The 26822-nt window shown below is 45.6% G+C and overlaps 1 protein-coding gene across 1 annotated transcript in view; it reads right to left on the bottom strand.

Moving 5' to 3' along the window:
• Positions 1-628: 628 nt before the first annotated feature.
• mgaa (MAX dimerization protein MGA a) overlaps positions 629-26822 on the bottom strand; it is a 43872-nt gene continuing 17678 nt past the window's right edge. The window contains 25 exon segments of the mRNA XM_044167071.1: positions 629-3882; positions 4347-4475; positions 4557-4691; positions 5049-5474; positions 5723-5834; positions 6682-6793; positions 7427-7533; positions 8007-8197; positions 9740-9851; positions 9940-10062; positions 10736-11236; positions 11239-11516; positions 12043-12312; positions 13530-13712; positions 14662-14950; positions 15461-15826; positions 17241-17599; positions 19689-19794; positions 20316-20396; positions 21298-21425; positions 21904-22180; positions 23345-24183; positions 24696-24818; positions 25106-25234; positions 26207-26317. Coding sequence (XP_044023006.1) covers positions 3080-3882; positions 4347-4475; positions 4557-4691; positions 5049-5474; positions 5723-5834; positions 6682-6793; positions 7427-7533; positions 8007-8197; positions 9740-9851; positions 9940-10062; positions 10736-11236; positions 11239-11516; positions 12043-12312; positions 13530-13712; positions 14662-14950; positions 15461-15826; positions 17241-17599; positions 19689-19794; positions 20316-20396; positions 21298-21425; positions 21904-22180; positions 23345-24183; positions 24696-24818; positions 25106-25234; positions 26207-26317 — 6290 coding nt within the window. The 3' untranslated portion in view covers positions 629-3079.

The raw sequence follows: 26822 nt of genomic DNA, 5'->3' as shown, positions 1-26822 counted from the left end.
TGATTATTTCACCTGCAGTTATAAAACTAGAACATAAACGTCCCCTCTCTCTGATTGGCTGGAGTCAGTTCTCGACAGGAAGCGAACGTGTGCCGATTTCAGGCCGACTGCGACATAACGGATTCACTTTGGTGTCGGAAATTCTCACCTAATTTGAGCAACTTGATTTTTAGTTTTGACTTAAAATTTTCATATCTGAAAATTAAAAAGAACCCAAAACAGCCTGAATATAGTTTTTAGAATATTGGAAACAATTTGTGAACACAACAAAATACAAGTTTTTAAAAAGGCAAAACAAACTAATTTCAAAGAGGAATTCACGTAAACGCAGACAGATGATAAAGTCAAATATTTCACTGCTAGAAATTCAGCGGTATTTAAATTCCAACATGAGTTCAGCAGTAATTCAGTTTGGTGTTCAGCTGTTTATAAAGTTATTATGACCCGTCTTCGCTTCCATACGATCGGCTGTTAGGACGATGCATTCAGGCGCTGTTAGGTGAATTCAGCTCTTTCAGCTCGTCTCGCAGTTAAAACCGTTTAAAGGGTGAAAAGGTCAAAGTGTAACAATTAAAACTAAATCTTGAATTAACCGTGTCATCTGGAAAACCAAATCAGGAGTCAGAAGTCCATTTTCAATCTTTATTTACATTAGAGTTATATTGTGAGGCATCTTCAGGCCTTCAGACAACATATTTACATCAGAGGTTGTTTAACGCGTACAAAAATACAAATTTAGGAAAAACAAACCCAATAGAACAACTGTACACTGTACAAACATCAAACATCTTTTAACGTTTTCTTCCACTTGGTTGGTTTTGATCAGATACTCTCTAAACCACAAACGTAACACACAGAGAAGCAGCTTTATCTGACAACAGTCCTCTCGACTGATGGCTTAAAACACCCGACTGCTCCTTTAACTGTCCCGCGGCGCTGTGTGAACACCGAGCAGGTACAGGTGAGTCCCGCTGAGACACAAGCTGCCGTCTTAGTGTTTCTATTCTTTAAATATGAACAACTTAAGGGACACTTCAGCCCAACATCTAAACTACATGCTCCTCCTCTCACCTGCAGAGCTGCAGGTTTGGAGATATCGGCCGCACAGGTGTCGGCATGTTCCGAATATAACGGGACTAAACGGCGCTCGGCTCGTGGAGCTCAAAGCGCCGTCTCTTTCCAGAGATCCCGACCCGGGTACTGAAGATCATCCACAGGTTTGTTGTTTCAGTTTCACGTGGGAACTATCGGTGGAAAGAAAATAGTTCCCACACGAAAGCACCGAAACAATCCAGATGGATAAACACCTGTACAGGTAAGAGGAAAATATGTGCCTTTGATTTTGGGGTGAAATGTCCCTTTAACTCTGCTACACCCCGACTGAACTTCAGTCTTCTTATTCCCTACAGATGGAAATTAAACTGAAAACATGGATATTTCTGATATTCATACAGCAGCGCCTGCGTCCACACCGTCTATAAAACTTCTGATTTCATCTCGAAATGACGTCAAATACGAGCTGAGCGACGACGTCGTGTCGGGAAACTGAAACGGCTCAACTGGAAATCCTTCAAACGGAAAACACAAAGTGTTTCGGTGCATTTTTCAGGCCGTCCACACACACACACACACACACAAACAAACAAAAACAAACACACACACACACAAACAAACACACACACACACACACACACACACACACAAACAAACACACACACACACACACAAACAAACAAACATACACACACACACACACACACACACACACACACACACACACACACACACACACACACACACAAACACACACACACACACACACACACACACACACACACACACACACACAAACACACACACACACACAAACACACACACACACACACGTCAGGAAAACAACTGTAAGATTTCAAGAATAAAAGTTGTAATATTTTAATATTTCGAGGTGACGGTCGGCAGGTTGAGGAAGATGATTTTATTCTCGAAATGATACAACCGAAACATCGTGATTATTCTGCTGTTGTGTTCGGACTTCCGCTCCCGATGCTCCGTCACACAGAACGAACACTGATCCGCAACGACAAACTAAAAACTGCAGCTAAAGGTAGCTTACGAGGCGAGAGAGGAATTACTGATGCGCACACACCCTTGTACTTCTATCCTTGTGAGGACTGTCAGTGACATAATGCATTCCCTAGCTCCTTACGCTAACCGTCGCAACGAAGTGCCAAACCCTTCAAACCAAGTCTGAACCTTCAAACAGCCCTTTGAAGTTGTGAGGACCGGCCGAGATGTCCTCACTCTGCAGGTAAAAAAAGGCGTTTCAGTCCTCACTACGTAGCAAGTACACACACACACACACACACACTCAGATCTTTGGATACCAACGCGACACATTAACAGGACGTCGTCGTCCTGCAATGATTGAAAACGTGGACTCAAATTTCTTCTGGCAACAATCTTCCTATGAGACTAAAGAGCAGTTTCCATGGCAACTGTGACCCGTCAACTTCTGCGCTAAACGTCGCCCTTCGTTGTCACGCTGCTGCCGCCTCGTGACAACTGAAAGCCAAGAGGACGGAGACACAAAATAAATAAAACAAGACAGACTGCGCTGCGCTGGGTCAAGAACAATAGTGTCGGTAACATTGAAGTAAAAAAGGGTCAGTAGTCGAATCGAAATGTAAAAACCACGACTGTCCGTGTGACCAACGCCGTGGACGTCCACTAACGGTGAGCTGGACTGTCGTGGTTTTTAATTTCTCCTCAAAATAAATAAAACATCTCCGATCGTCTGTAAACATGAAGGAAACGTTCTGAAAGTCGTCGTCAAGGCAACAGCAGGGCTTCTGATTGGCCTTCGGGCGTGTCACGTGTTTCTGTTTTAGAGGGAATAATCCGACACAAACTGAAACGTGGAAACTTCTCAGGAACAAAACAGAACTCTAACAGCCAATCAGGGAGCTGCCTGCAGACGACCAGTGGGGTCCTAAACCAGCCGTGACATCATCAGAGTCACGCTTGGGGAAGTCAGTTGATCCTACGTCTGCTGTGACATCATCAGTCAGTCTGTGTGATGTCAGCTGGGTGGGTTTCCTCTCAGCCCCAGAGGAACCAGCCTCGGCATCGGCCTCCAGGCCACGCCGCCCCCCCTCCTCCCGCCTCTTCCGCCTTCCCCTCCTGCTGCTCCATCACTGCTGGCGGGGTCCGCCACCTTGGCTCCGCCTACCTTCATCTGCAGCAGAGGGGGCGGAGCGAGGACGCCACCTTTAGCGTTCCCGTTGGCAGGTCCAGGCTGGGGTCCGCTCTGTGTCGTCTCTGTGTGGTCGTTAAGCCCCGCCTCCTCCTCCTCCTCCTCCTCCTCCTCCGCAGTAACGGTGTCATCAGAGTCCGAGTCCAGCTGCAGGAGCCAGGGGCTGTGGGCGCGTCCCTGCTCCTCGGCTCGGCCCACCGCAGCGCCCTCCTCTCGTCGCCCCGCCTCAGAGGACGGTTTCCCCGGTAACGGGACCCCCGCTGTCATCGCCGTGGTGACAGTCTGCTGGTTGAGGAAGACGATCTCGTTGAGAAGGGAGGTCAGACTCTCATTGTCAGCGTCCTCTCTGGTCTCCCCCTGCTGCTGCTGCTCCGCCCCCAGAGGCCCCCCCACTGCGACCCGACGACCAGCGCTCGGATCTGGGCACGGAGAGGACGACGGGCCCCGAGAGGAGGGCGGAGACGATGAGGAGGAGGACTCAGCGATCTGGTCTGAGAAGAGGTCAGACCCAGCAGAGACCACCGGGGGAGGCGGAGGCTGACCTGCTAGGACCTGCTGCTGCTGGGGGGGTTGTTGTGGTTGTGGAGTCGATGACTGAACGAGCTGCAGCAGGTTGTTGAAGTTTGCGGCTGTAAACGATAAAAACATCAGCTGATGTAAAATATTTAATCAGAAAACAACAAAACAAGTCACTGAGTCAGTTTGTAAGTCAGTAAATGAACGAGTCACTCCGTAAGTTAGTCAACCTAGTTGGTTAGTTACTAGTAGTTAGTTAGTTAGTGAGTTAGTCAGCTAGTGAGTGACCAGGAAATGACTCCATTCAGTTAATTTATTAGTTGGTTAGTTACTCAGTTAGTTAAGCTGTAAGTTAGTCAGCTATGTTGTCAGTCAGTAAGTTAAGTTAGCTGTGAGGTTAGTTAGTTTGTTAGGTAGTTAGTTTAGTGACCTGTGAGATGTGGATGTAGTTTGTAAAAATCAATATAAAACTCCTAGAATTATAAAACATCTTATTAAAAGAAATCAAAAATTAAATCTATAAAAAGGTGCCAGATATTTTCATTTGGTTGGTTGGTTAGTTAGGTAGTTTAGTTACCTGTGAGGTTAGTGACGGTGAGGGGGGCGGAGCTGCTGCAGATCTTACCGGTTGGGGGGCTGGGCAGTGAGGTGAGATGGATCTGCTGATTGGTCAGACTGGGGAAGTTGAGGGTGACTGAGGCCACGCCTACAGACAGGAAGAGGACATGTTTTACTTCAAAATAAAAGCACGCTGAAGCAGAGAACAGAGCGAGTGAGCGGGCAGTACCTGGTGTAGGAGACGTCTGCAGCACCGTCGGCCCCGTCATCAGCGGGCTCAGGGTCAGAACCGGTTGCCCCGGCAACGTGCCACGGACCAGGGACAGAACCTCAGCCGGAAGCAGGGCCTGAAAAGACGCCGACTCTGGAAAAACAAAAGGAGACGTGAAGGAGATCAACGCAAAGACAACAGGAAGTCCACAGTCTGAGTTTAGTTTGGTTCCTCAGTTGGAGCTGAGAAGAAAAAGGGAGATAACACAGCTGGAACTACAGATCAGTTGATAATAAAACAACTGACGCTCATGAAGCAACTTGCTGAGTAACTCACCCAGTAAGTTACTAAACTGGTGCTCGTTAACTATAACGTGTCACTTTGTGGGTCAATTCATTAGGTAGTTAGCTGGTAAGTCAATTAGAGAGTCTGCTGAACCGTCACTTTAGTCACCAGATCAATAATCAATCAATACATCTCCAGTTCCGTCCTGCAGTACTTCAGTCTTACCCTCCACAGGCTTTGTGAGCTTGGGCGATGGCGGAGCTGGATTCTTACTGCGAGACAGGATGTTGGGGATGGTCCTCGGCCTGTCCCTCGCCGCTAATGCATTGTGGGATACGCCAGGAGGAGCCGGCTTCGACGCCTGCAGGACCCTCTGACTGTTAGTCTGAGGCTGCGGGACAGGTGTCTGGGCAGGTGTGGTCGTAGGCGGGGCAGAAACAGGAGTGGGAGGAGCTTGTGGAGTCTGCTGCCGCAGGACAGAGGGTGTGATTATATCATCATCTGTCGTGTCTCCTACTGGAGGATCAGAGGCCCCGCCCCCCGCTGCTGCTGGCGCCTGATTGGCTGCCCGGCCCCTCTCCTGCGTCTCCATCGTCCTCTGTTTGGACGACAGGCGTTGCAGCTTCCTCAGGATTCTCTGCTCACTTTCACCTGCAGCCACAAACACACCTACAGGTTACAGCTCAGACACGTGACTCACCTCGTCTGGATGTGATCCGATACGAGACTCTTGAAGTGTCAACAGACGGGAGCAGAGGACTGTCTCAACATCAGGCTCATAACAGCACGTCTCTTCACATGATTCAGCATTTTAACCGGCTGTACGTTTTTAAAAACAAGAAAAGCTCCAGCAGGCGGCGCTGTGGAAAACTCCTCCTCACCATCGGCTGGCTCCTCACCTGATCGTTGGGAGATCTCTCTGATGTAGGCGTTTCGCTGCTGGTTCAGACAGATCTTCAGACTCCTCAGTCTCGCCGTCTCGCTCTGCAGAGTCTGGATCTCCGTATGAGCCTGAAAAACAAAAAAAATTGTACCTGCTCATTCTGTGTGTTTAAAGCAGCCTGAGGCCGGAGTTACTGCACGACGAGGTCAGTTTTACACTCACACGGGGCTGAAGCAATCGTTTTTATTATCGATTAATATTTTCTATATCCGGGGTTTTCAAAATCTTTTTGTCTAAATGTCCACAGGTTTTCACCACAGGGGGGGGACAGAGTCTCAGTAATGTCAAACAATATACTGATAGTGCAACATGAAAACAGTTTATATGAACGGATTTTGTCACTCTTATTATTCTTCGTCTTACTTCGATTTGGGGAATAATCCTGCTCTCAGTTTTGAAACAACAGTTCCCATAATTCCTTGGGGAATGTAAACAGGAAGTATAACGTTGCCATGGAGTCAGAGAGCTAGCTGTGGGCTAAAACTTGAGCCCTGTTTTTTTTTTTTTTTAGCTTATATTAGTTCACATGCAGTCAAACTGTCCCATTAGAGCAGCCGAACCAGCAGTCAGCAGCTCCTGTCTGCAGTGGACCCGTGGACGGACAGACAGCCGTCTCTGGATCACTGCGAGACTGAAGGAAACTTAGAAACAGCAGGATTCTCAGGCAGGTTCTGCAGCCGCTTTCTTCTCTGGTGTCTAAGTGGGTTTCTGGAGGTTTATTCTGGACGTGTGAGTGATTCGATGTGAGTTTCATGCCTGTGAGTTCAGATCTGACTGAGGTACGACTCTGAGGAGGAGGGCGATAAGTGTTTTAAAGTAGCTTAATCACTTCCATGGTTGAATCAGCGAACTGAAGAAGAGCTGCAGGAACATATTTATTCAGAGCATTTACATCCTGTAGTTTCTATCGTTTACCAGCTTCAGAAGTCTCTTTGGAGAGTTTTTGGTGTTCATGACCGAACTGAGAGCTTTGAAGGCGGCCGTGACGCTCCGAGATCTGACCAGCTTCTTCACGCTCAAACTTCTTCTGTTGAGAGAAAACAATCAAAGACAACGTCAGTTTCGACTCACCTGTTTATTCTCAAAGGTGTTTAACTGAAGCTGAGTTGCTCTTTAACAATTCTTGCTCGTTTTTGACCCTGACCCTTTAAAACCTGATATATCAATAAAGTTTTACTTATTTAATTGTAAAAACATTAAAATCTTTGAGACAAAAACAATCAATCAACAAGTCAACAGCAACGTTTTTGTTTTTTTTAAATCTCTTCATTTATCAAATTATAATAAACAGTGAGAAGAGGTCAAAGGTCAGGGATGAGTACTCTTATCAATCCAGTACTTTATAATTTGTTTATATTTTTTAAATAAAGTTTCTACAGCAGCAGCAGTGTCACAACACATCTGTATCTCTACTGTTACTGTCGGTTAAATAAATGGTAGTATAAAAGTATAAAAAAGGATAATGGATAAAAGAGACGGCAGCTGGAAACCGGATGAAGAGAAGTTCTCTGCAAATCTCACTTCCTGGATTTTTCAGGTACCGATCAAACAACAGCGGGTTCTCCTGACTCAGAGCCGGGTTTCAGACGGACTCAACAAACATTTCAGCGATGTCATGATGACCTCACGCTGAGCAGACAGGAAGTGAATCAGTTCTTACTCCGAGTCCACGTTCCTCGTGACGCTCGCCAGCCTCCTCCGAGCCGCACTCAGCTGACTGCTCTCCTCCCCCGTCTCCATGGCAACGCTCTGAACCTCGTCCTCCGCCTGACACAAACACACAGAGACGTCATGACGACACGTTCGTCTCTACAACCTGTCGAATCACAGCACGACTCTAATATCACATTCATATTTATACGTTATCAAAAATGTGTAAGTGAAACAATAATTTGTTAAAACTCAACTCATTATTGTAAAATGTTATTTCATCATTCTTATTTTCATAATAACACCATTTTATTGGATATAATTTTTACTTTATTAGACACATTTGTATTTAAAAATGCGCTTTAGCAAAGTCTGCTTTTATTTCTTAATGACACGATTTTATTTCATAAATGTCACGTTAGAAATAAAAACAGACTTTTGAAAACGGCATTCTGAAATTAAAATTTCTACAATGTAAATAAAAGTAAACTATGATTGTTTCATTTATTTATTTTAAATATCTGATTTATGTGATTATTTATATTTCTCTTGGACTCTCTGCCGAAACACTGACACGGATCATTTCGTACGTTTGTGACGTTGGGCGTCTTGGCGACGGCTCGCTCCTCGTCAGACGAGTTGTCCGTCAGCTCGTCCGTCTCGTCCAACAGATCCGCCTCCATCGAGCCCGTGTCTGTACTTCCTGTCCCGCCTCTCTCTGACAGCTCGGTGACAGACTCAGGTGATCTCTGACGCCTGCCGGTCACCTGTCTGCTCTCCTCTGAACAACCAACACAAACACCGTTTACTGCCGACGGCTGATCTGGATCATTTTTTATATCAAACAAATGAACAACATATATATTCAAATATAAATACACCACCGCTCATAAGTTTGGAGGCGCCTGCTCGGTTGGGTGCAGACAGACGTTCTTTCTGAACGCTCCTTCGCGCTTTGAGGCTGCAGAACGTCGTCTTTACAGACGTTTGTTTTGTACACGAGACCCAAACGCTGTTGGACCGGACTGAGGACTGAAAGAGACCGGGATCCTGTGAGCAGCAGGCAGATACGAGCAGAAGAAGTCAGCAGCCGTAGGCGAGAGAAACTGAAGCGGAGCGTTCAGATCTGTGCAGATTTAAACAAGAGCCGGTTCCTGTTTCAGCGTCAGAGCACAACAACGGGCTGCTCTTAACCAGGAGAACCAGCAGCCGGGTCCAGGGTCGGCACTGCTGGAGCTGGATCGCAGGAGAACCAGCAGCCGGGTCCAGGGTCGGCACTGCTGGAGCTGGATCGCAGGAGAACCAGCAGCCGGGTCCAGGGTCGGCACTGCTGGAGCTGGATCGCAGAACCAGCAGCCGGGTCCAGGGTCAGCACTGCTGGTGCTGGATCGCAGGAGAACCAGCAGCTGGGTCCAGGGTCGGCACTGCTGGTGCTGGATCGCAGGAGAACCAGCAGCCGAACAATCCCGGTTTGGACCTGTCGGGTCGGACCTCTGAGGAGACTGCAGGGGGCCCAGAGACAAACGGCTCCCAGAGCACTCAGATCCCAGTGGCACCGCTGGGGTCCAATACGGATCAGGGTCACTTTCGCTTTTCTGGACCCGAAAACAAGTTCAAACTAAACAAAGAGCGTTTGGGGGGAAATGGTCCAAGCGGTGTTCTCCCGTCATGCAGCGCTGTGGGCCGTCGCCCAAACAGAAGGTCTGATCACGTAATTATTCTCCAGCTCCTTCAAACGTAAAGCAGACGTTTGCTGAGTAATGATTGTGTCTGTATCTGTTACAGCAGCCGGGACTGAAGGCCCGAGGAAATATATATATATACACAGTATGTATATGTTGTTAAACACACAACATATAAAACAAACGTTTCCCCTTTTCTCGGTCTTTGTTCGGACTAATCTGACCTGCTGGGTGGCTTCCCTTCCATATTCTAGTTACCTTAGAATGAGCCCTTTATATCTACAGAGGGAGCGGGTCCCCTTACACGGAGGCCGCCATGTTGCACCGCCATGTTTCTACAGGAGCCCAGAACGGACAAACCAAACACCGGCTCTAGAGAGGGCCTTTGGCATTTTTCACGAGTTTCATTGTAGTTTCTCCTCCACGCTCGGAAGGGGAGGGCGAGGCGAGCGGTGTTCACATGGCTGCAAACTGCAGTTTCACCACTAGAGGCCACTAAACCCTCCACACTGGCCCTTTAAGAAAAACCTAATAAAATAATAGTTTTTCTGCTGCTCCTCGACTGAATTATGTTATTAGCCTCTTAGAAATACAGCATTTCATAATTCAGTTTATAGTGTTACAGAGTTCAGTGTTCATACCCGTTGTTGGAGTGATGGTGGTGAGGTAGTCATCCCTCATCTTCATCAGCCTCCTCTTCTTCTTCTCTAGATCTGTCTCAGTCGTCCTCAGCTCCTGGATCACCTGCACCGCCTGCAATAAGACACCTGTTGGTCGTCACACTCTAACAAACTAGCTGGTAACTAGAAATATGCGACAACTGCTGTTTAAAGAGTCGGACCTTCTGCAGTGTGGAGATCTTTGAAGTCTTCTCCTCACTCAGTCCCACTTCTCTCCTCAGACCTTCAAACAGCTGCAGCATCTTCCCTCGACGCTGCTTCTCCAGCTCGTTATGAATGTGGCGCTGCAGACAAACAAACATCTGTCAGCATCACGTCACTCTGCAGGGAAACAAAGACTTACTGAACTTTATCGACACCAGCACATCGGCCTACTGGGAACCAACAGGAGAGCGAGACCCGGTGACATCAGACGGTCTGCTGTGATGTCAGCTGCAGGTCTGCTGCTGTTCTCTCTACAGACACAGTTTTTAGTCTGTATCTGTTTACTAATGTAATGTTGTTTAGTCAAACTGTCCCATCAGAGCAGCTGAACCAGCAGTCAGCAGCTCCTGTCTGCAGTGGACCCGTGGACGGACAGACAGCTGTCTCTGGATCACTGTGAGACTGAAGGAAACTTAAAAACAGCAGGATTCTCAGGCAGGTTCTGCAGCTGCTTTCTTCTCTGGCGTCTAAGTGGGTTTAAAGTAACTAAAGCTGTTAAATAAATGTAGTGAAGTAAAAAGTACAATATTTGGCTCTGAGATGTAGTGAAGTAGAAGTACCTCACAACTGTACTTAAGTACATTACTTGAGTAAATGTACGCCGCTGTTGGTTATCCTGGTTCGAACAGGAAGCAGCTAAACATGAAGGCTGACCCTGGATCCCTCTGATGGTTTTACCAGTGACACGGAGACACAGTGACCCTGTAACGTATTTTAAACTCAGATAAAAACGTTAAACTAACTTCCTCTTACATGGATGTTTATAACCGACTCCGTCTCTTCTCCGCTGCCCGTCTCGTCCCCGAAGTCTGACGAGTTCTCAGTCTCGATGTTCAGCGACCCCTCCAGCTCCACCGCGTCCAATGACCGCTTCGCCACGCCCTCCGTCTCCGTGGTAACGAGCCCCGCCTCGTCGTCCACACAGATGATGTCCAGGTCCACCAGGTTGCAGGCCAGCTCCGTCTCAGGGCCGACCCTGTCAGCAGGGGGGCACGGTGGGGGTAAAGGTGTGACCTCCGACCCTGGCGGCGCTGGAGGAGGGGGTGGGGGTCTGTGAGTGTTCCCTGCAGGGGTCTGGATGGTGGTGGTGTTGGTTTCTGCCGGTTTCTGACCCACCGGGACCGCAGACACCGTCACCGTTTTGACCCCGGGCTCAGCCCCCTGACCTGTGGAGGGTTTGAGGGAGATGAGGTTCATCGGGGTGGAGGGGGGGTGAGGTTGGAGGATGGTAAAGGAGCCTGCGGTCGTCACCACCTTGTTGGGGGGCCGAGGGGGAACTTTCGGGCAGGTGACGATGATTGGTTCCTTGCTGGAGTTGCTGGGGAGGATTTTAAAGGTGTACGTCCCCTTCTGAGCCAGGAAACCAGAGGCGGGCCGGAGCGGGGCGGGGAGGTGGCCCACGGAGAAGGACTGGAGGCCGGACAGGGAGGAGGGGAGGAGGTTGTTGCTGTGGTCGCAGGGGGTGTTTGGTTACCAACAGTGACGACTGGAGTCTCACATGATGCAGCAGGGAGGACCGAGGGGGACGGGGAACCTGGAGGGGGAGGAGACAGTCAAGCTTTCAAATGGAAACACCTGATTGGTCAAACACAGACCCAGCGGCTGCTACGTGTTCGCTGGTTTACAGAGAGTAGAAAATCATGCTGCTGCTGCTTCTGACGTGGATGCATCCCATTTCCCTTTGTTTGCTAACAGTTTCATATCAGCAGCGGTGGAAGAAGCACTCAGATCCTTTACTTCAGTAAAAGTAGTAATACCACAAAGTACAAATACTCTGTTGCTAGTAGAAGTCCTGCATTCAAAATGATACTGAGTAAAAGTACAAAAGTATCAGCATCAAAATATACTTAAATATTTAAATTACGGGGCTGCAGAGGTCCTGAAAGATGCAACTTTAGATAAGACAATATTACAATATAGAATAATATTTCCCTCTGACATGTAGTGGAGTAGAACACAATACCTACATTTGTAATTAAGTACAGAACTTGTAAAACAAAAATTTGAAAACCACTAACTGCAGCTTTAAAACCGCCCCCCCTTCGGCCCTGTAGACTCACCTCTCTGAACTGACAGGTTCGATCTGAGCTGGCTGATGGGAACCAGTTGGACCAGTTTACCGTCTGGTCTGCGGTAGTACTGGAGGCCTGACGCTGCCTGGACCGGCTGCAGGACCATCCTCTGACCGGTGGAGGGGGGCAGCGGAGAGCAGGGAGCCAGAGCCGGTACGGGAAGCTTCCCATGAGGACCCGGGACCTGAACCATCAACAGCTGAGAGCCTTTAGGAGCCGGATTTACAGGTGGAACCACAGAGCTGCTCACCTGAGAGTCTGAAACACACGAGACCAGGAACATGGTTTATTAATAGATTCATGGTCCTCAACCTGAGGGTCAGGACCCTCCAAGGGGTCACAAGATAAATCTAGGAGGTATAAGATTATTATCAAGAGAGGAAACAGAAATATTTCTGCTACACAAACCTTTAATTTTCTTCTTAATTACTTGACATTTTACTGATTCAAAGAAAGTCTCTCTTTGGTTGAACCGGAACCTGCAGACAAGTAAACACTGCTTTGTTTTGAGGGATTGCTGCGTAAAGGACTACAGCAGTGCAAACTCAAACTTCACTCTCAAGTTTTACATGTTTAAATTTGACAAAAACAGTCAACATTTATATTTTTGGTCAAACTGCATGAAAATAAAGTTGTACTACTTGTAAATACAGATTTTCTTCATTCCCACACAACAACAATAAAACATGAAGCTGACTGTGAAGTTTTAACTGAATAAAACCAACAGCTGCGTTAAAAGAAAGGAAATCAATCTAAAAAGTTATAAATGTTGTCGACGGTCTCATATTTTCCAGATTGGTTGTTGTTCATCCTCTCTGAAGCTTTGTATTTTCATCAAGGTGGGAGTTTTCGAATGAAGCCACATTCTAAAGACACGAATATCGGATCAGATAAAAATATTAATCAAACAATTTGTTGATAAAAATAAGTGGTCACGTGTTTTATCAGTACATCAGATGAATATTAAATCTCAGTCATGTTATAAGTATTTGGTTCTTATTGCAATAATCTATTTAAATGATATTAAGGACTGACAACAATAACATCATTATTGTAACTGCACAAATGTAAAGGAAGGCTAACGTTTCCCCCTACTATTAAAACTTGTTTCTCTTAAAGGAAGCAATGTAATTAATATAAATCAATCCATCTACCTGTGACATGAATATAAATGTGCCTTTTTCAGAAAAGGGATCCATATACAAGTATCACATAAATACTGGCTGAAATTTCAACAAAAACAATCACTTAACTCTTTTTTTTTATTTATCTGAGGTTAAAATATCAGCCGTTGATATATTATTTATATATAACAAACTTTAAAATAGGGCAGTGACTGATCTCTAATCACCATCCAGCTGTTATTTAGCCATCAAACGGATAAGTAACTGTGATTAATAATAATAATAATAATAATAATAATAATGACATCTGTGATGATGATTTTGTCCTAATAAAGTGATCTTCAATATTACCTGATGTGGGGGCGGAGCTACCAGAAGCCGCAGGTACCACTCTGGCCTGACTGGACCCTCCCGTAGGACCCGGGTAGACCGCCACAGTGACGACCCGGGACCCCGCACACTCAGGTGCTTCCCCTGCGGGCGGGTCAGAGGAGGTAGCTGATTGGTCGACCTTCACTGCTGCAGGCTGAACCACTGTGACACACCGACAGTCAGTTTGAGACATTAAAAATAAACAAATATATACAAATAAAAAAAGTACAGACTCCACCAACAGCCTCGTCAGTGGACAGTTCACTGTTAGAGATTAATTTCATAAAGCTGTTTCAATTAGTAACGCTAGCTCGCTAATGCTAACAAACTCACAAGGAGATTAACTCAGGTTATTGAGCAAGTACACTCACTAGCTGACTATCATTAGCTTGCTAGCAAACAAGTTAGAGAACGAACTAAATCTGTCATGTTCCAGTTTTTAATACAGTGTTATGTGCAGCTGTTACTGAAACAAATATTTGTTAGCCCACTAGCTAGCATTAGCATTACTTGTGTGTATTGTTGATATTATTACTGTTATTGCCCATTAGCCAAGTAGCTAGCGTAGTAACACCGTGAATAATCTTTATGTTAACAATTCTATGTTACTGAGCTAGCTACTTGGCTAATGCGAGCAGAGAGCTCACTAATATTAGAAAATTGACCAACATAACTTACCAAGCAAGTAAACTCACTAACTGACACCGTTAGCTAGTTAAAAACAGTCAGAGAATGAAACAAAGCAGGCTTATTTTAGAGACAGGCCATTGTTTCTAATTCCCTCTGTTTGATAAGTGTATTTGCTCATATTTTAGTATGAAGCCTCCTTGTTTTTTGATCTTCTCCCGTTTGCCCTGTTGAAGTTTTGTTACTGCATTATGCTGTTAATACAAACTCAACACTTCCTGTGTCCGTTTCAAATTAAAAGCCCTCTAGCGTTATGTCAGTTGGCAGCACATTATATAACAGGCACCAGGAGTTTATCCACCCTTGATTTTTCACCCGGCTTGTATTTGGGAACTTTTTTGTTTGCGTTGACCACGGCCCCGGTCAGTATTTGAGACCCGGCGTTTATTTGAGGAATTACGATTAAAAAGATAAGTGTGTTCACCTGTGGGGGAGGATGGGAGGGTGAGCACTGTGACTGACGGCTGAGACCTGGGTGGGGGGGTGGCAGCGTGGCCAGAAACCACAGAGGTAGCCAAGGAGACAGTCTGGGGGGTCGGTCCTGAACTCTGGTTCTGAGGAGGTTTAGAGGGGGATGAAGAGGAAGATGAACCTTGTTGCTTCCTGTTGGACCCCACCCGGCCAGTGAGATAGGCTGCCAGTCTGTTCGCCGGATGGAGCGCCCCCATCTTCCCCAACTGGATCTTAGCCAGAGGATAAAGCTTCCCATTCACCTGTAGAAACAGAAAGGAGAGGAAAATGAATATCAGACATCACAATATTACAGATTTCACTGAGTTTCATAAATCATTTTCAGAAACAAAAAGGAAGTAAATTTACATGTTTGCAGTTGAAACATTTTAAACAGTTTAAATGTGTCCAGCTGTTGCGTCTTTGAGCTTTGACATGTCATAAAATGGCAGTACGGTTGAAGTTATTAAAGAAGGGGAAGTTGTACCTGCACTAAAAGAAGATGAAGTGACAGTTGAAACAGAATTGTGAAGTTGAAATGTTAGTTTAAATGCTGAGTGAAGCTGAAGTAGGGGGGTGGGGGGGATCATAACTCCTGTTTCTGTTCAAGACAACCTCCATCCACTGATGAAGACTGAGAAGCAACTGAAAGCTCCGGAAACTGTTAAGATTATTTTGTACATTTTTAAGATCTTATTTTAATTTGATAAAATTCACAAACTGTCATGAATGTTTAAGAACCCTGCAGTAATAACAACATGTGGCGTTCTTACCTGGACCAGGTGGTCTGTTCCTCCCGGCTGCTTCCTATTGGCTGAGAGGAAGCCGGCGGGGGAGATTCCTGTCAGGAAAGGCAGAGCCATACTGACTCTCTCCTCCTTCTTCTTTGATCTCATTTTCATTTCCTTTCTGCTGCTCTCTCTCCCATCATCCACCTGGTAAACTGTTGATCCCACCTCCTCCTCGATGTCACCTTCCTCCACCTCTCGCTGCCAATCTTCAAGAGGCCCCGCCTCTTCCTCCTCCTCCACTTCTCGCTGCCAATCTTCAAGTGGCTCCGCCTCTTCCTCCTCCTCCACTTCTCGCTGCCAATCTTCGAGAGGCTCCGCCTCCCTGAGCACCTGTTTCATGCGGTCCTGCTGAGAGACACGAGATGCATTGAAAACACCACAAAACGTTACAGTGACAGATTCTTATTAGTCATCATGCTGTGTCATCAGTCATGACATCTATAACATGTGACACATTGCTAGCAGACAGCGTACGTGTCATAGACTCTGTACGGAGAATGATATATACACTCAGGATTCAGATACCATAAAATGGTGGACAGTCAATATAGTGACACATGTCGGAAATACTGAGTGATTTCAGACAAAGCTTGAAACTTCCTACAGCGGCTTCACAATAAAAGCCTTCTGCAGAAGAGAACTGAACCTGGCTTTGACAGTGAAGCAGCTGCAGGAAGTAGAGTGTCGGTCACCGGCAGCAGCTTCAGTTTCATTTATTTCAGGTTAGACGTCGCTCTAAACTGTGCATTTGGACATTTTTCCTTGTTGAATCAGTTTCTGGTGTTCTTGGCAATGCTGCTGAGAAAACCCTAAAATATCTATAATGTTGTTCCTAAACATTATCATTTAGAAAATACCACATTTAGCACTTTTAAATCACTTGCTGTTTCCAGCCATATCTATTCATTACATGTCTTTACATCCTGTACGTCCTCCTAACGTCTCAGTTTTACCTGCTTCAACAGCTTCAGAGCATATTTGGTGTCCATGACTGAACCAGTAACATAATTTATTCACATATATCATATCATTTAAGAATCGCTCCTATTGAAGTTAATGTTTTTTGCTGAGGTGAGGATGTCTGAATCTCACAGAAATATAGCATGATGAAAACGGCCAAAATTCCCATCTCAAGCGAACGCAGCAGCAAATCGCTCTGTTTCCATCCACCTGTTTTTATTCACATTTTCAGTTTGCACATAAGAAAATCTGAGTGGAAATGCCGAAAATGATTTTAAAAAACCAAACTGTGTAAAAGCATCAGCTGTGTGCGGAGCGATGAGGAGGCTGGAGCCTTCCTCACATGAACACACGAAGCTAACAGAAACGTCACGTTTCCATCACGTTAACGACGTTGTCTCGCCGCGTCCTCTTCTTCTGCGACGCTTTAACGGCAGCGGCTGGAGGATCGGCTCCACCGGCTGTTCACCTCCATCAGCCAATGAGCTCGTGTTCTCGCAGCAGCGGCGGCGGCGGAGGGCGGAGACGAGCAGCGCGTCGCGTTTTCTCTTCACGAGTTTCTGGAAGTTCAGTAATCTTTGCGTTACATTTGGAGGGAAACTTGACTAAGAGAGATCAGTACTGAGCGTTCATGTCAGTCTGTCACAATAAGCTCCTGGTGTAGCCAAAATATCAGAAACTATTATCAGTCCCTCCATCTTTCCAACAGTTCAACACATCAGATAATAACGAGTGACTTCCAACTGCTCGGAAAGTGCACATTTTAAGTTTTAGCAGCACAAGATTTAGCTTCTTGCTGTACCTGCTGTTGTTTTGTCTCCCTCGGTTTTCCTTGGTGTGGTGGTTTCTCTGGTGCTGCTGGTTTTCCCTGCTCCAGTTGGGGTCTGGAGATGTGGATTTTGTACTGGATGCAGCTGTCGGCGCCGCTCTCCTCCACAGTCTGACTGATCGGACTGATGAGATACTTCCTGATCCAGAAGGGTTCGTCCAGTCGGTCCAGAGCCATCGCCTCGCACAGCTTCTTCAACACGTGGTTCCGGTCGGCGTCGCTCGGCCACTTACACTCCGCCAAGATGATCAGACGCTTCGACGGCTTCGGGGTCGGCTCTGCCGGAGGACTCGGAGGCCGGTCGGAGGGAGCCGGCTGAACCGGTTCACCTGCTGAAGTAAAATGCAAAACCTGAATCGGTTTCCAACCACAAACGTTACAAACACACAGCAGGTCATCGTGTCTCCACAAGCTTCAGTACGTCTGGAAGCTCTGCTTCATAAACGAGGTTTAAATCAGTCTCAGTTACCGTGGAAACCGATCCCTCCAGACTCACCTGGTCTGGTTAGTTTTCAGGCTGAACCAGTGTCACAACCAATCTGTCCGACTGAAACACGGAGTTTAATGCAAAGGTTCCTCTTTGCTGCTGAACGTCCGGCAGTTTAGTTTGTGTCTAATTCATGTCACATATCATCATGAGCTGCGCTTCACTGCACAGTTAAAACCTGAGCTCAGATCTTCCCATCAGCATGTTCTGCAAGCAGAATGAATTAGGGCTGCACAATTAGTCGAGATATTATCGAAATCGCGATATATAATTCCCACACTTATGGTGAATCATATCGCACTCGTATTATCTGTCAAAATAATCACAATATGATTTTTTTGCTGTATCGTGCAGCCCTAAAATAAAGCTAATGAACATGTTTGACTCATGACTGAAGTCTGATCTGAGGCTGTGACGACTTGTCAATTATCTTATAAACGAGATGGTGTCCTGTTTGATGCGTCAGAGTTGTTTCATAGTGTGTTGCATCTTATACATTAATACTTGAATTCATTTTCAGCACTTGTTATACAAAGAAACGTCGCTCACAGGATTTGAATTACAAGCAGAGTGCAGCAACAAACTGCTGATCTGAGTTCACTGCTGAGCCACAACAAGCTAAAGTTCACTTTAGCTTAGTTTATTGCGGTGATTTTGTTCTATTTTGTTCTATCTGACTTTGTTTTCTTCTCTGTGACTCTATGCGATCTGTGTTTGATGTCTCAGGCCTGTTTCAAAGTCATGAAATAAACCAGACATCAGCTCCAAACCAGCTTTATGAAACAGACTGACTGTCTGAAAAACTACAAAGGATCTTTAGACAGCACGATGTTCCTGTTTTCTTTAAACCAGGCAACACTTTAAGACAGAAACTCGTTCACCCTAAGGACAAGATGCCCACACAGAAACAGAGCAATGTTGTTTACTCCATTCAGTGCAGTGAGGAAAACTGCAAAGAACGGTACACAGGTGAGACCAAACAGCCACTTCACAAAAGACTTTATCAGCACAGACGACACGCTAACTCAGGATTACAGAGCGCCGTGCATTTGCATCTGAAAGCTACAAACCGCACATTTGAAGCGAGGTGAAGATTTTAAGAAGAGAGAAGAGTTGGTTTGAAAGACGGAGTCAAGGAAGCCATTTTTGTGAAAAAGAAAACCCTCTTTGAACAGAAATGGTGGTCTGAGATTCAATCTGCCCAAAGTTTACCACAGTGTATTAACACCTTGGTCAAGCCAATCACATGCTAATCAGGTACTTAACAGTGATGAGGGAGGTGCAGCCAGAAAACAATAGGCCTGATTACTGATTACTGGGTCATCATGGAAACTATTAGGTCAGTTTCAGGTGAAACTAGCTAATCAACAGATACTCAGGTAGACTCCTTCCTGAGGGCGGGGCTTATGTAACTCAGAGTAGCTTAAATTTCTAGTTCCCGTCCCATTTCTTCACAACTGAGAATGACTTCCGGATGGGAGCCGAAACGTCTTGATTCTGAAAACAGCGTCCAGACGACTACGACTGAAACCTTTTCTACAATGGACCACTCCTGGACGAATGAGGGACTACACCGTCTTATGCTACAAGGTCCATATTCTACCTGTTTGATATATATCTCATGATATAGTTCAGCATTTCCTGACAAATCAAAGAACGTCATCACACAGATTCATCGTGTAAATCCCCTGCTGTAATATTTTATGTATATTTTGTTTTCTTCTCTGTGATCTGTGTTTGATGTCTCAGGTCTGTTTCAAAGTCATGAAATAAACCAGACATCAGCTCCAAACCAGCTTTATGAAACAGACTGATCCTGGTTCAGTTTGTCAGGTTAATTCAAGACAGACTTTTCACAATAAGAGCTGCTTTATGAAACACGCTGCAGGGCCTGATGGGAGGACGGAGGGAGGAGCTGATGTCAGCGAACCTACCTGGTGGAGGACAGGAGGGTTTGGTCTTTGTGTCTTCGAGTGTCAGGTCTCTCTGTTTCAAAGCTTTCAGCCGAGCGCCTTTAGACTTCACATCTTTAGACGACTCCTGGAGGAAAAACATCAGTAAACCTTCAGTCAGTCCCCGAAAACAGGGCGCTGATTCAGCAACGATTCGTGGTCAGTGACTTCCTGGTCACGGTCCCGGGTCCCTGGTCTCTATGTTGCTTTATAATAACTGTTGTGTGAGTTACAAACCAGAAAGGTCTGATTTCATCTTTCTGCAGTCAAGTTGTATCAGTGTCAAAAAACTTTCAGAAGTTTCAGAGGGAATTTTTCTGATTTCGTATAAAACTGTTGACGACAGATTCTGCATCGATTTCTTCTCTTTCTTATTTCCTCACAAAGTGCTCCTCCAATCACAGCTGCTGCGAGGTGCAGAAAGAGCGGTTTGGTGTTTACATGTTGCACAAGCGAAGGAGCAGCACACCTGGCTCACCTGGACCTGGCTCACCTGGACCTGCCGCCTGACTCAGGGACTGCTTTATCTCACATATTACCTCTGAATGTAAAACACAGATGAAGGACTGATGAGGATGTTTGTCCTCTCCGGCCAATCAGGAGCTTTACCTTCTGCTTTCGTTTCCCCATCTTCTTCTTCCCCCTGTAACCTCGGACCCTGGCGCAGCTGCTGTTGTCCCCTCTTCTCTCCTGGAAACAACAAACTGATCAAACTCAACATTTCAACATTCAGAGTGACCAGCGTCAGTGTTTCTTCAGTATGAAAACTGTTCGGTGTTCTGCAGTTTGTCCAGAGACACGAGTTCCCGTTGAATTCATTAAATGTTATTTTTCGACGCTGTGAGCAGAACAACCTAAACTCATCAATTAGTCGATCGGCAGAAAAATAATCAGCAACTATTTTGATAATCGATTCATCGTTTTAGCCATTTTTCAAGCTAAAACAGCGAAGAAATGCTTCATTCTCTGCTGTCCGTTTCTCCAGCGGTGGAAAGTAAGTACGTTTACACAAGTCACTGCATTTATCTGACAGCTTTACTTACTAGTTACTTTTTAAAAATTAAGATTTTTACACACAAAATATATTAAGAGTTTAGAAAATATGTATTGTAATAAATTAAAGTACAGCTGAAACGATTAGTCGATTGACGCAAAATCCCTTCCTGGCTGCAGCTCCTCAGATGTGCAGATCTGCTGCTTTTCCTCTGAACGACTGTAATAACTGTGATGTTTGTTAATAACGTCGAGCTTCGGACTGTCGGTCGGACACGACGACACGGTGAAGGCGTCGCTTTGGGCTCTGGGTCGTCGTGACGCCGTTTCTCACCGTTTTCACCAGTTTTCCAAACCGATCGATCGATCGATGGATCGACGGAGAAAAGAATCAGCAGATGGATCCAGAATGAAAAGCATCATCAGCTGCAGTCAAACATCTGCAAGATTCAAAGATTTATTTGAAAAAAGAAAGATAAAGGATTTCAAAGATAAAAAAATATAAATATAAAAATAAAATATATATAAAATAAACGAGGCTGTATATATATCGGAGGAGCTGATCTGTTATAAAGACTGTGACAAACTGAGTCCTTACAGTGGGGCGGGACAGGGATGCTGGTTCAGGGACGTGGATTGGGTCTGGATCCAGGTCTCCACCGTCCCTCTTCCACAGAGTCCGGACCCGCTCGGCAGGCTGGGAAACGCTGTCCGCCTCCTTCAGAACTACGAGTGGTGAGAAAACCAAAGGCAGCGGGTGATTATTTCCATCAGATCTCATAACGACAGAGTTTGAAGATATCAGTTGTAACACAGCTGCTTCATTTATTTATTCTGTCTTTTAAGTCAAAAATTAAAATAAAAACAGTGAGAGTGCGCTAAACATGCCAGCAGCTGGTTAGCTTAGCATAAAGACTGGAAACAGGGGGAAATGGCTAGCCTGGCTCTGTCCAAATCTACACTTCAGTTTTTGTACAGTACTGTATTATATAAAATACTACAGTACCCATGAGCCTCAGCGGCCATTGCTCTGGAGAGGCCCCATTCAGAAAACAAACTGCACCACAGCTGCTGAATGGATCAAACACTGATCCAAAAGACAACCCAACATCATCTGCATAGCGACAGAGTCTGAAGCTCTCTGACTGAACCCTCTCTGCCGGCGTCCTCCACTCTGCAGCATTAATAAAGGCGGTGTACTTACTGTAGGCCATCTTCATCCTCCTCTTCCTCTTCTTCTTCTTGTTGTTTTCGTGGTGGGAGGGGCTGGAGTCAGACCCGTCCAGGTTCTTGAGGAGGACCACCTTCTGTTTGAGGCAGCTGCAGCCCAACATGCAGGGCGGCCGGCCGCAGTGGCTGATCCTGGAGCAGTGGGCCAGACTGGAGCAGACGCAGCCCAGCCTGCAGAACTCATTCAGGCAGGGAGGGGCCCGTCTCCGGGCCAGCTGGATGGGAGCGGTGGGGTTCTCACTGACAAAACCCTGAGGAGGAACCACAGGAACCAGAGAGGAGGAGTCAGGGTACGACACCTGAACTACGACGGCTACAGTGTGGGCTGAAGTCAGGTGTTCATCACATACTGAAAGGTAAAGGTCCACACACTGATACACTGCAAAACACACTTAAAGTACCAAAAGGAAAAGTACTCATTATGCAGAACGGCCCATTTCAGAATAATATATACACACTGCTAGGTACGCGTCCTGCGTCTCCGACGCGTTCAAATCCGAAAGGACGCGGTAAACTGGCAATCGACGCGTCCAGGGGACGCAGCCTACTTTGTCCCTGACAGTGCTACACTGGGACCAACAAAGACGTGTTGAAATCATTGAAACTACAGAAACCTCGCTGTCAAAAACTTTAATTTATTATCAGGCTGCAGCCTCTCACGCGCACGCACGCACACACACACACACACACCGATTGATTGTGACACATATTAACATCATAAAGTGAGATATTACTGAGTTTATAGAGACTTTGCTGCTCTAGAAACATTTAATTATATTTTAAAATATTCAGTTCTAATGCTTTTTTTTTTTTTAAATAATGTATTTCTTAAAAAGCAATTATTTAGTAATGAAGAAGATGTGGTAAGAGTATTGATAAGAGTAGTCGTACGAGAAAATCCTAAACATGCTCATCCTAAACACGAGTTTAACACTATTTGTCACATTTCCCGGGAGCACCTGTGTGTCCCGGAGACTCACGACACTGAAAACATAAACATCACTGTATATTATATTACTGGATTATAATTCTTGAAGCATTAATGTGTTCGTCACTTTAATGTTGCAGCTGGTGAAGGTGGAGCTCGTTGTAATGACTTTATATTCTGCAGAGGGTCAATAAAGTTTTATCTTATCTTGATCTGTAATAATAAATCTGAATTTATTTGTTGATTACGTTTTGTGTTAATCTGAATCTGCAAAGTATCTAAAGTTATTAAATAAATGTGGTGCAGTAAGTGAGAGTAGACTGTCAGGTACTGAATCAAGTGTCTGTTGGATCTGGATCTCACTAAGACCAGATGTTCAGACATTTCACAACTTTGACTTCTTCAGTTCAATTAAAAAAAGGGTTTTGTAGAAAACCAGGTTCATATTTTGGTCTCAGCGCTGATACCTGCAGCTGTGATCTCTTACCATTAGTGTGAAGAGTGATGTCAGAGCGACGGCGGCCCTCTCCTCGGTGATGCTGGTCCTGGGTCGGCCCTCCCACACCACGCCGTCCTCCAGGTCCTTCTGCTTCAGCAGAGCTCGGGTCATCACAGGCCAGCCGTCCTTCCTGCAGGTTTCATTGTTGTGATCGATGGCGGCCCCCAGCTCAGAGTCCGACTCCAGCGGAGCCATGTCCTCTGAGACACCGGGCGGGGGGGCCGTGGACCTGGGGGGGCTGAGGGTCTGGGACGAGGTCTTGGGTTTGAGTTTCTTCCTCTTCTTGAAGGCGGGGGTTTGAGGAGAGAGAGCTGACAGTTCTGTGTGGCCGAATTGGACTTTCAGGTGGTGTTTCTTTGATTTATGAGGTTCGGTGGCGGGTGCTGTGTGCTCTGATGTGGGGGGGGCTGCAGGCTGTTTAGGGACCAGGTTTGAGTCCGCTGGACTGAGTACAGGTGTTGAAACCGGAGCAGCTGCAGGTTCTGCTCTGAGTCTGTTGTGTTTTGGACCTTTCTGCTTCGTGTTTTCTCTCCTGGACGTTTTGGTCTCTTTGAGGGTGGGTTTGGGTCTCTTGGAGGGGGGGATGAATCCAGATATGAGGTCTGAGGTGGGGGAGCTGACGGTCTGTTTCTTCAGGATGCTGTCGAGGGTTCGGACGTAGCTGGTGCTTCTGGTGGGCAGCTCGTAGACCACCGGCTCCACCGTGGGCTCAGAGAAGCTGGCGGCTCGCTCGTCGATCAGCTTCCCTTCGTTCTCCAGATACTCGTCCAACATGTCGCTGCAGAACGCCGACAGGTTCTTCTTTGGAAGATCTGAACTGGGACCAGCTGCAGGACGCAAGACAGATGATTCAAAAAGTGAATATTAATTGATTTTGTCACTCCTATTATTATTCTTTATCTTACTTTGATTTGGGGGATAATCATGCACTCAGTTTTGGAACTACAGATCCCACAATGCTTTGGGGGGTATAAACAGGAAGTATTATGTTGTCATGGATTCAGTGAGTTAGCTGTGGGCTAAAACTTGAGCCCCGTTTTTATCCTGTATTAGTTTCCATGTAGTCAAACTGTCCCGTTAGAGCAGCGGTCAGCAGCTCCTGTCTGCAGTGGACCCGTGGACGGACAGACCGCTGTCTCTGGATCACTGTGAGACTGAAGGAAACTTAGAAACACGAAACATTTCTGGACGTTTATTCTCGTTGGACATCAGAGACCTATATTGTACAAATTACTACAGCACAGAAAAACTAGAATAAACCGAGAGAAATGAAGACAAATGCTGATGTTTTGTCAAAATGTTTGATCAAAGCATTATCTGCCAACATTAAATAAATGACCTTCAGGTTTGGCCGGTGCCAGAGCGGACGGAGCCTCTGATGGAGTGAATTTCTCTCGCCAGCCTTTAATCTGAGTCACATCTGTCGTTTTTCCGGTTCTGGACACAAACGCTGCAGAAACACCTGGAGAAAACAGTCGATGTGAGGACTTCTACAATGTCACATCTGTAAAGCAGCTGCACTGATTCTGACAACACACACACACACACACACACACACACACAGATATGTCTTTTAAGGGATGATGGATATATATATTTTTTTAATTTTCTGATATTTTCGTGATGTGGTCTTGAGGACGGCAGCTTCAGCTCTCTGTAAAGTAATTTAATAAATATTTAAGCTGCCAGCCAGAGGCAGGATCTCCAGCTGCGTCTAAACCTGAGCCAGGCCAGTACGAAGGTACTGACCCTGCGGCGGTGGCAGCTCCTGGGTCAGCGGCTCCAGAGAGACTCCAGGAGGAGGGATGGGCAGACGGACTCCCAGGTACTGCAGGTCTATGGCCAGAGACGGATCCAGCAGGTTCATCTTCAGACCGACTGCGTTTACAGAGAAAAACAGACGTCATCAGCACTTCGTCTAACACTAAAACACACCACCAGAATCTAAGCTTCTGAATAAAGGTGATTATAAAAGAGAAAGGAGAGACCACTTCAAAGCCATTTTGTTACGTTGTAGTTATTTGGCTTTGGATTTGGTTGGAGGTCACTGGTTGTGCTGCTTCGGGGTTTTAACAGAGGTCTGCTCTCCATCGCCCCCACCCGTTGGAACGTCCTCCCATCAGAGATCTGCAACGCTCCTTCTCTGGCCATCTTTGAAAACCTCCTCAAAACTCACCGACTCACTCAGGCCTGAGGTCTTTAACATTATCTCCCCCTTTCTGTGTGAAGCGTCCGTGGGTCCCGGTGAAAGGCGCTATATATTATTTTTTCAGGTTGTTTACTTTGATGCTGCTAAAATTAGCCTTGCATTGTGAACTACCTGATCAAGCTTTTGGCTCACACGATTTGGCTGAAACCACAGAATTTCAGGCAGTTTTACTTAAAAAAATAACAAATGATTAATTAATTAATTATCAAAATAGTTTGTGAATATTTTTCTGATGAATGACTAATCTATTAAATTGATTGTTGCTGCAATACAATATAAATATTTATATCACAAACTGTAGATGGTCGGAGAGATGCTTTGCAAAACTGTACATTATTTATATGATAATGATTCGTGAACCATACATTTTTATTTTATTTTTTAAAGAAACTACTACAAAAAGCTGAAAGAACTCATTCCGTTTGCCTTCAGGATTGTCCAAAGGCAGAGTACAACTTCTAAGGTCTATAAATAATCAGTCTAAAAGGCATAAGTTGAATGAATTACAACATATCAACATGTTTCCCAATCTTTTTACTAAACGTCACTGTTTCTGTAGTTACTGCTCTCTGCCTTTAAAGGGCAACAGGAATATCAAGATAATGATAGTATTTCCCGGACAGCAGCGAGATCTGACGTACCTTCCTGCAGCACAGGATGGATCACCTGTCTGTGCCTCATCAGCTTCAAGTCTCTCAGAAGAATCTTCTCAAAGGCAGCGATCTTCTCCTTTAAACCCTCCGCTGTCTCTGCTGAAGACACACAACTTCAGAACATCCGCTTTGAATTAAACAAACAGTTTGGGAAATCGTTGTTTGCTGTAACTTAGACAGATCAGAGCTTGTTCCAATGTCAGGACGTGGTTAGCTTAGCTTAGCACAAACAGTGGAAGCAGAGGCAAAGTGCTACCCAGTGCAGACATAAAACAGCTAACATGATCAATGTTATATTAGGTTTTTATACCAACTTCACATTATGTCTGCCACAAACAATTAGCATATCTGGCAATATAGTAGCTGTTTGTTGCTAGGTCATGTTATGGTAATTAAACAGCTAGCAAATCTGGTGTAATGGTAGCTGTCTGTGGCTAACCGTGTAATACAAGGCCATGTTTACCCTAGGTCCTGTTAACTAAGCATTAGCCTCTAGGTCCTGCTAGCTTCTAGGTCCTGTTAGCTTCGAGCTAGCTTCTAGTTCCTGTTAGTGTTAGCTTAGAGTTAGTTCCTAGTTACAGTTAGCTTTGAGTTAGCTTATAGT

The sequence above is a fragment of the Siniperca chuatsi genome, linkage group LG15 (genome assembly GCF_020085105.1).
Source record: "Siniperca chuatsi isolate FFG_IHB_CAS linkage group LG15, ASM2008510v1, whole genome shotgun sequence".
NCBI classification, from domain to species: Eukaryota; Metazoa; Chordata; class Actinopteri; order Centrarchiformes; family Sinipercidae; genus Siniperca; species Siniperca chuatsi.
This window is presented reverse-complemented; position numbering and strand designations above follow the sequence as displayed.